Genomic DNA, 14,781 nt, shown 5'->3' with positions numbered 1-14,781 from the left:
CTGCGTCTCTTTGGGCACCGGCAGCGGCACGCTGGGCGTCGGCCCGGTCTCTTGCCATATTCTCTTCTGTCTGGAAGCGTCTCATCTCCAGGCGTGTGCGCTGTTCTTCGCTCCGTTGCTGTGCTTGGAGGTGTTCGCGCTCGCTGGTCGCCTGTGCTTGGAGACGTTGTCGCTCGCTAAGCATCTGCGCTTGGAGTCGGTCGCGTTCGGTAGAGGCTGTCAGGCTGACGAGGAACGCCTGTTGTAGTATCCTCTCCGCTTCGCTGGGGGAAGGCGGTTGTGGAGGTGAGCCGCTCCTGCGTGAGCCGCTCCTGGGGGTACTCGTTGGGGGGTCCTGGAGCTCTAGTTCCTCGGCGCTCTCCTCCTCTTCTTCCGTGCAGAGTTCTCTCTCTGTAGGGTTGTCTTCCTCCCGGGGCTGGTCGGGGACTACTTCTTGGGTAGTGGCGGGGGGTAAAGGCATATCAATTCCCTCCTGGTCCCCACCGTGAACTTGGTCAGTTACATGAGGACCTACTAGGGCCTCTGTGGTCGGGGAAACCTGGTCGTTAAGGTCAGACATAATTTTACTTTCTACTTTTACCGCGTTTACCGTTTGTCGAAGGCTAGGTAGTTGACTGACAGTGTAAGCCTCTAAGTACTGATGTGTCTGTCGTCTGCGCCGCGGGCGTTCTAGGTTAGGAGGATCGTTTCGTGGAGTGTTCATCATAGGCCATTTCGATATTAATAACACTATATTAATATTACACTAGTTACCATCCGGTTCGAAGGACCAATTGTAACTGAGGGGTACAATTCCCTGACTGTATTGTTAGATATGATATTTAATACCACTACCTCATGTACTTTAACTTCTGGCCACCCAGTACAAGATATAAGTATGATGAACACTTTCCCACCTGATGAAACGAATCCACACAAATGTACCAAATCGAAGGTTTAATACAGCAAAGGGTGTATACAACGATCACTTAATTACATTTATGATTTGAAATATGAAATATGCACTTTTATGGCAAATGAGTATTCGTAGGTAAATCAACATTGAATGTCCAATCTCTGGTTACGCAGGGAGTAAGTATACAACCTGGAATATTTAGGAAACGATAGCGATGGTACTTAAATGATTATAGCTGGATACACTAAGGGGGGGGGGGGGGGTCCCGCTGGTTGTAAGACAGTAGGAGGGGGGGGTTAGAGAAGCCGCTGGCGGTATCCCATCTGGCCGACGGTGTCTTGGGAGAATCCAAAGTCTTGGACACGGTGCCCACAGAACCTCGGGCCGCAGACGAATACAGCTGGACCCTCTGTGGACGGTGGCTGCCGGTCCACAACGGAGAGACGTGAGGCGACCTCACTGGTGTCGAGCGCCGTCTCACCTGGAGTCTTCTCCGGGGGGTAGTTCCAACACTCCGCAGTGTTGGCCTTTATCCATGGAATAATCAAAGCACACAAAGCATAATCCAAGCCGTGGAAGGCTCGCCGTCGTCCGGGTAGAGTAATCCAATATACAGGTCCAGTCGCTCTTGGCCCGGAGCTCCTCGGATGCAATCACCACTAGGGGTCTGACCAGCCTGGTTAAGCGTCCAGATAACGTCAGGAACGATGGGGGTACTGATAACTTTAGAACTCTAACTGAACGATGCACCATACATAAATAGACTATTATTAGCTTAATAGAATACGTCCAACTCGACGGTATAGTGCCAAACTATGACTATTCAACTATTAATCTACACGATATCTCAATGCCTATTCTGGGCCAAGTAGGCCTTACTACACCACACGTGCGTCGTGGGGAGGCTTTGCGTCTGTCACTCTGTTGGAGGGTAAAGAACTGGACTAAAAAGGAAGTTCTACTTTACTTGCGCCATATATATATGCGCTATGAACAAATAGTACCATTCGTATTTCGCCCGACATATTCCTGCGCGGAACCGGGGCTTGCCACGACATGTTAGGCGGCACGATTGAACTTGGACCTAGGGGTATGGCAACCTGGCGCCAGGTTCTCGTCCAATGGTAGAATGAAACTATTATGGGCTGTTTAGTAGACTAAAGGGATATTCAATGCATATTGTACAAGGAATATACAGGGGATATCAAACGATATACAAATACAATTAAATATATATATATAAATAAATATACATATTCGGTTTAATCTGATCCTTCACAACAGCCGCCCCCTAATTAGTCCCACCTAATTAGCTAAGCAGAGACAGATTAACCGCACTGTCTACCACTCGAGGTCCGCTGTAAGGGTCAGTCAACTCACAAAGTCATGGGGTCATGGTCATCATCGATAGTATCTGGGAGTCGGGGCAGTTCTATGAGCCTCGCCACGGGACGTGTGTAAGTGCGCCCTTGGACGAGTACTTCAGCTGCTCGGACCTTGCCATCGGCACCGGTGATCACTTTGCTTACGCGGCCAGCCGGCCACATAGCTCTGGGTAGTGACTGGTCAATAATCATGACGACTGTTCCTTCTGTCAAATTGTCTCTCTCTTTTACCCACTTCTGGCGGGTCTGTAGAGACGGTAGGTAGTGAAGTAGGAAGCTGCTCCAAAACTTGTCAGCTAGTACTTGGCTGTACCTCCACATTCTTCGGCCGTTCGCTTCTTCAGGCCTGTACATTGTCTGGGGTAGCGCGGGGTCCAGCCGCCCCATTAGGAGTGTGTTGGGGGTGACTGGGTCGACATCTGCTACATCACTGGAGACGTAACCAAGGGGCTTTGAGTTCAATACTCCCTCGATCTCCGTGAGGACTGTCATTAGGACTTCCTCCGCCACAGTCTGGGCTCCGAGTACGGCGTACAGGGCTGTCTTTATAGAACGTACTTCTCGTTCCCAGGTTCCACCGAAGTGGGGTGCGTTCGGGGGATTAAACTGGAAGTCAATCTGGGCTGGAGCGAGGTGGGTCTTAAGTTCTGGGCCCATAGCTTGGAAGCTCTCTCTCAGCTCTCTTTCTCCGCCTTTGAAGTTGGTCCCGTGATCAGACAACAATGTAGACGGTTTTCCTTTCCGTGATGTGAATCTCCGGAAGGCCATAAGGAATGAGTCTGTGCTCATGGTCGGAAGGAGCTCGATATGTATCGCTCTGGTGGTCATGCATTTGAATACAATACCCCACCGCTTCTCGGTGCCTCTTCCTCTCTTTATATACAACGGGCCAAAACAGTCCATGCCTGTAGAGTGGAATGGCTTGTCGCCGATTCGGAGGCGACAGGGGGGTAAGTCAGCCATCCGTGGTATGCTGGGCTGCGCGCGCCACTTACGGCAGTCTAGACAGGTTCGCTGGAAGCGCCGTACTGCTTCTCTCCCTTGCAATATCCAATAACGACGTCTGATCTCCGCGAAGACTCTCTCTGCTCCTGCGTGGTGTACATCCTCGTCGTATTTCTTTATGATCAGCTCTGTGACCTTGTGTCGGCTGTTCAAGACGATCGGGTACTTAATGTCATCTGGTAGATCGGGGGCTCTCCGCAGGCGACCACCCACTCTGATGAGATTATGGGCGTCACTCTCTGGTGCCAGGTGAATCAGTCTGCTGTCTGATGGGACGGGGTTTCCTCCCTGTAGACAGTCTAGCTCATCGGGGAACGAGTCTCTCTGGGCTCGTTGTAGTAGAAGAAGTTCTGCTTCTTCGTAGTCAGCTGCTGACATGTCAGTGGTGGACTGAATCTCTGGGTGGTGCCGCAGGAACGTTCCTTGCTGCGCACTCTCTAGGGTAATGCAGTCATCTATGTTGGGGTCTGTGGAGGCGACAGTGCTCAGTCCACAGAACATAGGTTTCTTGTTCTCAGCCTCCTCGTTACTTGCTTCCCTCGGGGTGGGCGTAGGCCAATCTCCTTCCGGGAGCTTGAGGAATGCTGGTCCGTCACTGTAGATGTTGCGACGGGTTAGGTCATCCAGAGACATTCCCCGGGTGATGACGTCAGCTGGGTTGTGTTTGGTGTCCACATACCGCCAGCTTGCTTCTTCTGTTAATTCTTGAATCTCGGTGACTCTGACTCCCACGAAGACCTTGTATCTGCATGAATCAGACTTGATCCATGTGCGTACGGTCGTGGAATCTGACCACAAGATTGTTCTATGCACCGGAATGGTGAGTTCACGTTGGATTAACGTGGCTAGATGCGCTCCTGCGAGGGCTGCGCAGAGCTCTAGACGTGGGATAGATTGTTGCTTACGTGGGGCTATTCTTGAGCGGGCCAGGATGAAAGCAGTGTGTATCTTTCCTCCCATCTCTTGGGCACGCAAGTAGGCCACCGATCCGTAGGCTACTTCGGAGGCGTCGCTGAAGACGTGTAGCTCAATCTGGCATGTCTCTGGCCTCACTGTGGATGGGAAGTAGCTGCGGCGTATATTGACACCTGGGAGTGAGCGGAGTTCCGTCTCCCACTCTCTCCATGTTGAGGCAAGGTGTGCGGGTATTGGGTCGTCCCAGCCCTGGTCCTTGTCCCATAGTGCTCGTACAATCATCTTTGCCCTGGTGGTGTAAGGTAGAATACATCCCAACGGGTCATATTGTCTGGCGAGTGTTCTGTACACACTCCGTCTGGTGGTCGGTATCGCCGCCGACCTTCCTTGCTCTGGAGCCAAGGGTTTGTGTCTATAGTGGAGCGAGTCTGTTTTGAAGCGCCAGACTAGTCCTAGTGTCATTTCTTGGGCTTCTCCTGGGATTGTCGCCATCCAGGTCTCGCTGCTGGCAGCCTTGTCCGCGGAGGAGAGGCTGCGCAATACGTGCGGGTCGCTGCTGGCCCACTGCCTGAGATCAAAGCCGCCTTTGATTAGGGAGGCGCGTAACTTGATTAGGAGAGCCTCGGCTTCTTCTTGAGTCGAGACGCTTTGTAAACAGTTGTCCACGTAGAAACTGTTCTTCACACTGTGTTGGACCTCTTCATCTGCTGCTGGGTCCTCTGTGACGTGTTTCTGTAGTGCAAAGGTAGCACAGCACGGGCTGCATGTGGTTCCGAAGGGGAGTACTTCCCACTGGTAGATGGATGGGTTCTCATCTCCGATCTTCTCTCTCCATAGGAACCGTAGCAGAGGCTTGTCCTCCTCTACTAGTCTCACCTGCAAGAACATCCCTTTGATATCCCCGCTTATAGCCACCTTGTCCTGGCGGAAGCGCAGTAGCACGCCTAGTAGGGAGGGGCCGAGTGTGGGGCCGGGCAAGAGCTCTTTATTCAGATTTTGGGATCCGATCTGGTAGCTGCAGTTAAACACAATGCGATCCTTGCCGTTGTGATGGACCTTGTGATGCGGCACGTACCATGATTCGGTCGTCTGATCGGCCTCTTTAATGTCAATCTTTGTTACGTGTCCCGCTGTGATTAGCTTCTCAATCTCAGCTCGGTACACACTCTCTTGAGCGGGGTCTTTGGCTAGGCGCCGCTCTGTGTTCAGTAGATAGCGCTCCGTGGCGTCTTTCTTTGCGTGAAAGGTGGGCATTCCCTCTCGCCTCAGGAGTGGAGTTGCGTATCTCATCACTCCGCCGACTGTGACTCTCTTTGTCCCCTGCTCGAGTAGGTTGATGGCGAAAATGTCTTCTTTAGAGCGAATATCTTTCTTTTCGTTCTTAAAGGGCATTGTCTCTAGGGTCCATAGCCTCTCGACATGCTGCAGGAGAGTGGTGTCTTCTTCTGTCGTTCTGGAGTGGAAGCAGCTAGTGGCTGCTGTTCGGTTGAGAGATTTAGCGAGGGGGCCTTGTAGGGTCCACCCTAGGCGGGTCTCGACTGCTGCAGGACAGCCTCGGGGGCCTGTATGGACCCGGTCAATCGGGACTATGAGTTCTGCATGGTCGGAGCCTATCAACAGGGTCGGGGTAGCGCCGTCTATGAGCGGGATAGGTAATTGGCGCAGGTGCACATATTTATCCATCAACTTGGTGACAGGGTAGGTGTACTGCGATAGTCCTATTTCTTGGCTGGTGAAAGCATTTGTGATCTTGTACCGTCGCTCTGGCTGCCCGTTGGCTGCGATGGTGAAGGAGACATTCTCGCCCTTTATCGTCTTTAAATCTCTTCTTATTGTCCGAATCGTCATTTCGTTCTTGCTCCCCCGCAGTCCCAACTGGGTCGCAGCGGAGGCGAGCAGAAGGGTCTTCTCTGACCCGTCATCAAGGACGGCGTAAGTGTCCATGACTTTATCTTGGTAGCTCAATGTCACACGGACTACCTTTAAGAGCACTTGGGCTCCGCTGCTGCTGGCGGGGTCAATGTACATGACACTTGCCTTGGTGCCGCTCCGTGGTGCAGGTATAGGCCGTCTTCCGTTGCTTTCGTGCAGTATATCTAGATGGGCTCCATCGCACCGGCTGCACCTTTTCTTTAGGCGGCATTCGGCTGCCATGTGGGGCCGCGCACATCGATAACAGTGCCGGTTGGACTTTATCCATTGACTCACTTCTTCTGCATTCATCTTTGTGAATAGGTCACATTGTGACAGCCAGTGTTCTTTCTCACAGTAGGGACACGCTATCTTCCACTTCTCTTTTCTCGAGGGGGTGCTGTGACTCTTACTGCTCGGTACTGACTCTGATTGGTGCATGACAGTCACCGATCTTCTTCCATCATTTATTCTCCTGGGTCCCTCTCTGGAGCTTGGCGTGCTCCGCCCGAAGGTGTCCAGTCGTAAGCTGCTGACTTCTCTCGCCAGGAAGTCGGCTAGATCAAGGAGGGATGGCTCGGGGCCGTTGGGATCCCGGTAATCCCTCTGCCGCCTAAAGCGCTCCTGTCTTGCGGGTGGCAGCTTCTCCAAAATCCTCTCGACGTTAGAGTTGGCGTATAGCTCATGCATGCCCTTCTCCCGTTGCGCTCCCAGCATCCCTACCAGGGACTGCACTTTGATTGACAGGTCGTCTAGTGAGCGATTGTCTGTGGCTGGGGGTAGGCGGTCAATATGCCTTATCTCTTGGATTACGTAATCCCATATACGTCCATATCTCTGATCCAGCGCTGCAAGGGCCGCTGTGTATGGAGTCGAAGAGGTAGCATATGCTAGCGCTATATTGTGCGCTCGCGGTACTTTCAGGTGCTTCAGTAATATTGCATACTTGTGGCGTTCATCAGCGACATCCACCATCATTGTCTCTAAGCACATCCGGAGCTCCGTGTACTGTGCTCGACTCTCATAGGCGAAGTCTGGGAATGACGGTGTGGCATTGTATGACGCCGTGGATGGCTGATACATCGGCGAGCGTTGGGGGAGAGACCTCCTGGGCGAGTCCCCTCTTGCGCCTCGCTGTGGGCTGGTACTGGCAGGGTACCATGGCCCGCTGGTCCAGGTGCTGTTCCTCGGGGCTGGTCGTGCGTCGTGCTCACCCGTGAATAGAGTCGGGGGTCTGTAGCGCAGCGCCGCGGGGGTATAGCCTGGACTGTATGGGACCTCCTTGTCCGGTGGAGTACTGTGCTGTCGTCGGGCTTGGTTCTCCTCTTCTCCCTCTTCTTCCTCTATCAGATCTTCCAGATCCTGTAATCGTTTATTTAGCTTCTCCGCAGTGTATGCCGCTCCTTCCTTGTAGCTGGGTCTCGCTTGGACCGGTATGGGAAGGGGGTCTGCGGGGGGTCTAGACTCGGTCTGTTGGTCAAGTTCAGGGTCGCTTGCTCGTTGAGGAGACGCTGCCCTTGACTGTTGTCTCGACGAGTTCCTTGAACCCCTGGCGGAGGGAGAGGGAGTTGTCCTTTTGATCAGCTGCTCTATTAGTTGCGCTTGTAGTCTGTCGCGCTCTGCGTCTCTTTGGGCACCGGCAGCGGCACGCTGGGCGTCGGCCCGGTCTCTTGCCATATTCTCTTCTGTCTGGAAGCGTCTCATCTCCAGGCGTGTGCGCTGTTCTTCGCTCCGTTGCTGTGCTTGGAGGTGTTCGCGCTCGCTGGTCGCCTGTGCTTGGAGACGTTGTCGCTCGCTAAGCATCTGCGCTTGGAGTCGGTCGCGTTCGGTAGAGGCTGTCAGGCTGACGAGGAACGCCTGTTGTAGTATCCTCTCCGCTTCGCTGGGGGAAGGCGGTTGTGGAGGTGAGCCGCTCCTGCGTGAGCCGCTCCTGGGGGTACTCGTTGGGGGGTCCTGGAGCTCTAGTTCCTCGGCGCTCTCCTCCTCTTCTTCCGTGCAGAGTTCTCTCTCTGTAGGGTTGTCTTCCTCCCGGGGCTGGTCGGGGACTACTTCTTGGGTAGTGGCGGGGGGTAAAGGCATATCAATTCCCTCCTGGTCCCCACCGTGAACTTGGTCAGTTACATGAGGACCTACTAGGGCCTCTGTGGTCGGGGAAACCTGGTCGTTAAGGTCAGACATAATTTTACTTTCTACTTTTACCGCGTTTACCGTTTGTCGAAGGCTAGGTAGTTGACTGACAGTGTAAGCCTCTAAGTACTGATGTGTCTGTCGTCTGCGCCGCGGGCGTTCTAGGTTAGGAGGATCGTTTCGTGGAGTGTTCATCATAGGCCATTTCGATATTAATAACACTATATTAATATTACACTAGTTACCATCCGGTTCGAAGGACCAATTGTAACTGAGGGGTACAATTCCCTGACTGTATTGTTAGATATGATATTTAATACCACTACCTCATGTACTTTAACTTCTGGCCACCCAGTACAAGATATAAGTATGATGAACACTTTCCCACCTGATGAAACGAATCCACACAAATGTACCAAATCGAAGGTTTAATACAGCAAAGGGTGTATACAACGATCACTTAATTACATTTATGATTTGAAATATGAAATATGCACTTTTATGGCAAATGAGTATTCGTAGGTAAATCAACATTGAATGTCCAATCTCTGGTTACGCAGGGAGTAAGTATACAACCTGGAATATTTAGGAAACGATAGCGATGGTACTTAAATGATTATAGCTGGATACACTAAGGGGGGGGGGGGGGGTCCCGCTGGTTGTAAGACAGTAGGAGGGGGGGGTTAGAGAAGCCGCTGGCGGTATCCCATCTGGCCGACGGTGTCTTGGGAGAATCCAAAGTCTTGGACACGGTGCCCACAGAACCTCGGGCCGCAGACGAATACAGCTGGACCCTCTGTGGACGGTGGCTGCCGGTCCACAACGGAGAGACGTGAGGCGACCTCACTGGTGTCGAGCGCCGTCTCACCTGGAGTCTTCTCCGGGGGGTAGTTCCAACACTCCGCAGTGTTGGCCTTTATCCATGGAATAATCAAAGCACACAAAGCATAATCCAAGCCGTGGAAGGCTCGCCGTCGTCCGGGTAGAGTAATCCAATATACAGGTCCAGTCGCTCTTGGCCCGGAGCTCCTCGGATGCAATCACCACTAGGGGTCTGACCAGCCTGGTTAAGCGTCCAGATAACGTCAGGAACGATGGGGGTACTGATAACTTTAGAACTCTAACTGAACGATGCACCATACATAAATAGACTATTATTAGCTTAATAGAATACGTCCAACTCGACGGTATAGTGCCAAACTATGACTATTCAACTATTAATCTACACGATATCTCAATGCCTATTCTGGGCCAAGTAGGCCTTACTACACCACACGTGCGTCGTGGGGAGGCTTTGCGTCTGTCACTCTGTTGGAGGGTAAAGAACTGGACTAAAAAGGAAGTTCTACTTTACTTGCGCCATATATATATGCGCTATGAACAAATAGTACCATTCGTATTTCGCCCGACATATTCCTGCGCGGAACCGGGGCTTGCCACGACATGTTAGGCGGCACGATTGAACTTGGACCTAGGGGTATGGCAACCTGGCGCCAGGTTCTCGTCCAATGGTAGAATGAAACTATTATGGGCTGTTTAGTAGACTAAAGGGATATTCAATGCATATTGTACAAGGAATATACAGGGGATATCAAACGATATACAAATACAATTAAATATATATATATAAATAAATATACATATTCGGTTTAATCTGATCCTTCACAACACTGACGTTACTGGTTGTTCCACCCGTATAGGGATTTATCATTGGGAAAATGGATTATCGGCTATTGTAACAATTCTGCCACATGGAAATTGAAAAGCTTTCCATTTTTGCACAAAATGAGTTCCCTTCTATCACTAACATTATTGTTTAAGCTTTTTTGGTTGAACTAAAATTCAGTGATTTTTTTTATGATTACTTGTGAATATTTTCATGTTGAGCTATAGATTGTGGATGAATAAGCACAGAAAGGTACACCATGCAAATGTTAATGCTTTATTTGTTTTAAACGAGACGATTTAGAAATGGGCAATGGGGAAAATACATTGCGTTGGACAGAGGGTGGAACACGAAAAACGGCCATGACGTAACCACTACACCTCCCTATAGCAGTCAGCCTCTTTCAGTATCTAACATGTAACCTGGTCCTGTGACTGACAGCTGGGCTCCTACCTGCTGGAACACCAGCACACACTGAGCAGCAGCACACTGGTCCTCTACTGCCTGCAGGTCTGCAAGGCCATGGCCTACCTGGAGGGGCTGAGCATGGTGCACAGGTACACACACACACACACACACACACACACACACACACACACACACACACACACACACACACACACACACACACACACACACACACACACACACACACACACACACACACACACACACACACACACACACACACACACACACACACACACCTGGAGGGTCTGAGCATGGTGCACAGGTACACACACACACACACACACGCACACACACACACCTGGAGGGTCTGAGCATGGTGCACAGGTACACACACACACACACACACACACACACACACACACACGCACGCACACACACACACACACACACATACACACACACGCACACACACACACACACACGTGCGCACGCACGCACACACACACACACACACACACTGCTGAATAATTCAGTTTTGCATCAATATATATATATATATATATACTGTATATTGAGGCAAAACAGAATTATTCAGCAAACGCTTTATCATGTAAGATGTGCAACGAGATATAGGCCTATATATTATAGTTTTGGCTAATTATAATTTCGAGAGCACTGATAATGTTTGGCCAGCTAATTATCCTTTGGATTTTATGTGGGGGGTATAATGAGAACAGGTAGAAATACTATAACAGTCAGTCAGACACAAATTGATGTGAATCAAGTCTTAATTTATTATTATTATTATTGGATACAGGAGTTTATGTACCAAGAGCTTCTGCAATTCACTTTCCCATTATATTTGGTTCAGGGGGGTTGATACTGTTATTTTGATATAAACTCCATTGCAGAGATGGTTATTAAGACAGCATTTATGAGGAATGTGTAAAGCGTTCAATTGTATATGTCAATATTATAAAAAATAATTTGGTGTCTGTCTGACAGTTCATGAAGTTTATCTTGGAATAATGATGGATAAGATGACGTTTTTTGAAGAAGCTCTTGGTACCCAAACTCCTCTATCCAATAATAAATCTATCTGATAGACGTCTCATAACTTCCTTGTGGGTGGTGACAACTTTTCTGAGCCAATGGGTGCTTTGCGCAGATGATAGCATGTTGTTTCCCATCATGCATTTGCGTTGAGCAGTCACTGGAGAGCTACTGTGGCGCCTAGCTCTGAAGACTGCGCGTGGCTCGCTCCTGTGAGATTTCCGTGGCTCGCCTAGTCAGATTTCCAGAGCAAGTCGGACAACATTCTAACCGGCATGCAACGCGCTTGGCAAGGCGGTAGTAAAAACTGCGCAGACCTCGCCAATGTATTGCTGTTGAATGATGTTTTTGTGTTTGCAGTCCCTATACAGCTAAAGAGATTAGTTTTATCAGGTATCACAGCGGCTAAAAAGCTGATAGCATCACGATGGTTTCAACCGGAAAAAATTTGTAGGAAGGTTTGAATTCTTACATATCTCGATGTGATTTATCTAGAAATATCCACAGCAAGGATTTTAGGTGTCAGTGAATCCAAAATTGCAATGTGGTTAGAAGTGGTGGAGAGAATAAAAGCTAGCATATGAATTGTAGTGCCTGGTAAGGAGCGAATGATAATGGATGGATTATCCAAGTGGGGGTCCGGGGGGGGGGGGGGGGGGGAGCGAGCGAGAGTATGTGTGTAGGGTATTAGATAGCAAGTATTAGGTATATATCTCGTATAATACATTTATTTAAATGGTGATTTAATTGGATGTGTACTGTTAATTAATGCTTGTATATCTAATTTTATGTTGTTATGTTTATGTTTATGTGTATGTTTAAAAAAAAAAAAAAAAAAACTCGCCAATCTCAAACAAGCCCATAGATAGTAGTTATATATAACTTAGAGTGAGGCTCACGGCTCCTATAGATAGTAGCTATATATAACTTAGAGTGAGGCTCACGGCTCCTATAGATAGTAGTTATATATAACTTAGAGTGAGGCTCACGGCTCCTATAGACATAGTTATATATAACTTAGAGTGAGGCTCACGGCTCCTATAGATAGCAGTTATATATAACTTAGAGTGAGGCTCACGGCTCCTATAGACAGTAGTTATATATAACTTAGAGTGAGGCTCACGGCTCCTATAGATAGTAGTTATATATAACTTAGAGTGAGGCTCACGGCTCCTATAGATAGTAGTTATATATAACTTAGAGTGAGGCTCACGGCTCCTATAGATAGTAGTTATATATAACTTAGAGTGAGGCTCACGGCTCCTATAGACAGTAGTTATATATAACTTAGAGTGAGGCTCACTGCTCCTATAGACAGTAGTTATATATAACTTAGAGTGAGGCTCACGGCTCCTATAGACAGTAGTTATATATAACTTAGAGTGAGGCTCACTGCTCCTATAGACAGTAGTTATATATAACTTAGAGTGAGGCTCACGGCTCCTATAGACAGTAGTTATATATAACTTAGAGTGAGGCTCACGGCTCATATAGACAGTAGTTATATATAACATTAATGTTAAGTACACTGTAAAACCTCTGTAACACATTCTTTCTGTCTCCCTCTCTCTATCTCTCTCTCTGACTTTCTTTCTTTCTTTCTTTCTTTCTTTCTTTCTTTCTTTCTTTCTTTCTTTCTTTCTTTCTTTCTTTCTTTCTTTCTTTCTTTCTTTCTTTCTTTCTTTCTTTCTTTCTTTCTTTCTTTCTTTCTTTCTTTCTTTCTTTCTTTCTTTCTTTCTTTCTTTCTTTCTTTCTTTCTTTCTTTCTTTCTGTGTCTTGTCTGTCTGTGTGTCTTGTCTGTCTGTGTGTCTGTCTGTGTGTCTGTCTGTCTGTCTGTCTGTATGTCTGTGTGTCTGTATGTGTCTGTCTCTCTGTCTCTGTCTCTCTGTGTCTCTGTCTCTCTCTGTCTCTGTGTCTCTGTCTCTCTCTGTGTCTCTGTCTCTCTCTGTCTCTGTGTCTCTGTCTCTCTCTGTGTCTCTGTGTCTCTGTCTCTCTCTCTCTGTGTCTCTGTCTCTCTCTGTCTCTGTGTCTCTGTCTCTCTCTGTGTCTCTGTCTCTCTGTGTCTCTGTCTGTCTGTGTGTCTGTCTGTCTGTCTCTCTGTCTCTCTCTGTGTCTCCGTGTGTCTCTGTCTCTTTGTCTCCTTGTGTCTCTGTGTGTCTCTGTGTCTCCCTGTCTCTCTGTATCTGTCTCTCTGTCTCTGTGTCTCTGTCTCTGTATCTCTGTCTCTCTGTCTCCTTATGTCTCTGTGTGTCTCTGTGTCTCCCTGTCTCTCTGTATCTGTCTCTGTCTCTGTCTCTCTCTCTCTCTCTCTCTCTCTCTATCTCTCTCTCTCTCTCTCTCTCTCTCTCTCTCTCTCTCTCTCTCTCTCTGTGTCTCTCTCTCTCTGTCTCTCGGTCTATAGAGACATAGCAGTGAGGAACATATTGGTGGCGTCTGCAGACTGTGTGAAGCTTGGGGACTTCGGTCTCTCTCGCTACATTGAGGATGAGGATTATTACAAAGGTGTGTACACTACACACACACACACACACACACAGACACACACACAAACACACACACACACACACACACACACACACACACACACAGATGCTCCCCCCTCCCCCACCCTCTATAGACACTTTCACTTCTCTTTTTATTTATTTTTAAATAAACGCTTTTATCCAAAGCGACTTACGAGTTCTGTATACAACAGGTCAGCAGGAAGGGTGCAACTTTATCAGCTGAGTAACAGTGTTCATCAAAGTGTTGAAACTTGGGTGCTGTAGTGTTGAGTAGGGTTGGGTACCATTCACATTTGAACCGGTACCAGTATCAGTTCCTGGAATTCTGTACCAAACGGTACCCTTTTCTGATAACTATAAAAAAAAAATTAAATAAAAAAAAATTCTAATTTTGCAACTTCAACATTGTTATTTTTTCGAAACATTTGTTATAAATCGTATAGCTTTACGCTCTGCTCTAGTGGAACTATCCCTTTAATCCATTATAATAATGAAAAAACTTTCTCCACATGTACACCCCTATTCACCTCCACCTGGCCACACCCACATCCGCTCCTATATAAGCGGGATCAGCTCCTTCCCTACTTTCACCACAGAGAAGTTTGTGTATAGCACCGCTTTAGTTTAGTGCTGAAGTAGTTAGTTAGTAAAGGAGATGCGTTGACATTGTATTTTTGTTTTTTCTCTCTCACTAATTTTCGAGAAAATAAAGCGATAACGTCTTCACCACCGGAGAGTCTAGAAGATGATGATCATTCTGACCTCCACCGGCGCTTCGCATTGGGGCGCGCGTCGCTGAGCAATCCCCGCCGGCATTGTCTCCGGCTCTGCAGCTGGATACTATGCCTCGAGAGACGGTCGGCTGTGTGAGAGCTGACGGTCTCTCTGGGCGGGTGATGTTTTGCGACG

At 48.6% G+C, this 14,781-nt stretch overlaps 1 protein-coding gene across 1 annotated transcript in view; it reads left to right on the top strand.

Moving 5' to 3' along the window:
• LOC311235746 (protein-tyrosine kinase 2-beta-like) overlaps window positions 1-14,781 on the top strand; it is a gene marked incomplete at its 5' end in the record, with an annotated part of 197,699 nt that overhangs the window by 75,464 nt on the left and 107,454 nt on the right. Inside the window, 2 exons of the mRNA XM_084323215.1 lie at window positions 10,346-10,461; window positions 13,770-13,870. Coding sequence (XP_084179341.1) covers window positions 10,346-10,461; window positions 13,770-13,870 — 217 coding nt within the window. The remainder of the gene's footprint in view (window positions 1-10,345; window positions 10,462-13,769; window positions 13,871-14,781) is intronic.

Source organism: Notolepis coatsorum (assembly GCF_963971535.1).
Source record: "Notolepis coatsorum genome assembly, chromosome: 1".
Classification (NCBI taxonomy): domain Eukaryota; kingdom Metazoa; phylum Chordata; class Actinopteri; order Aulopiformes; family Paralepididae; genus Notolepis; species Notolepis coatsorum.
This window is presented reverse-complemented; position numbering and strand designations above follow the sequence as displayed.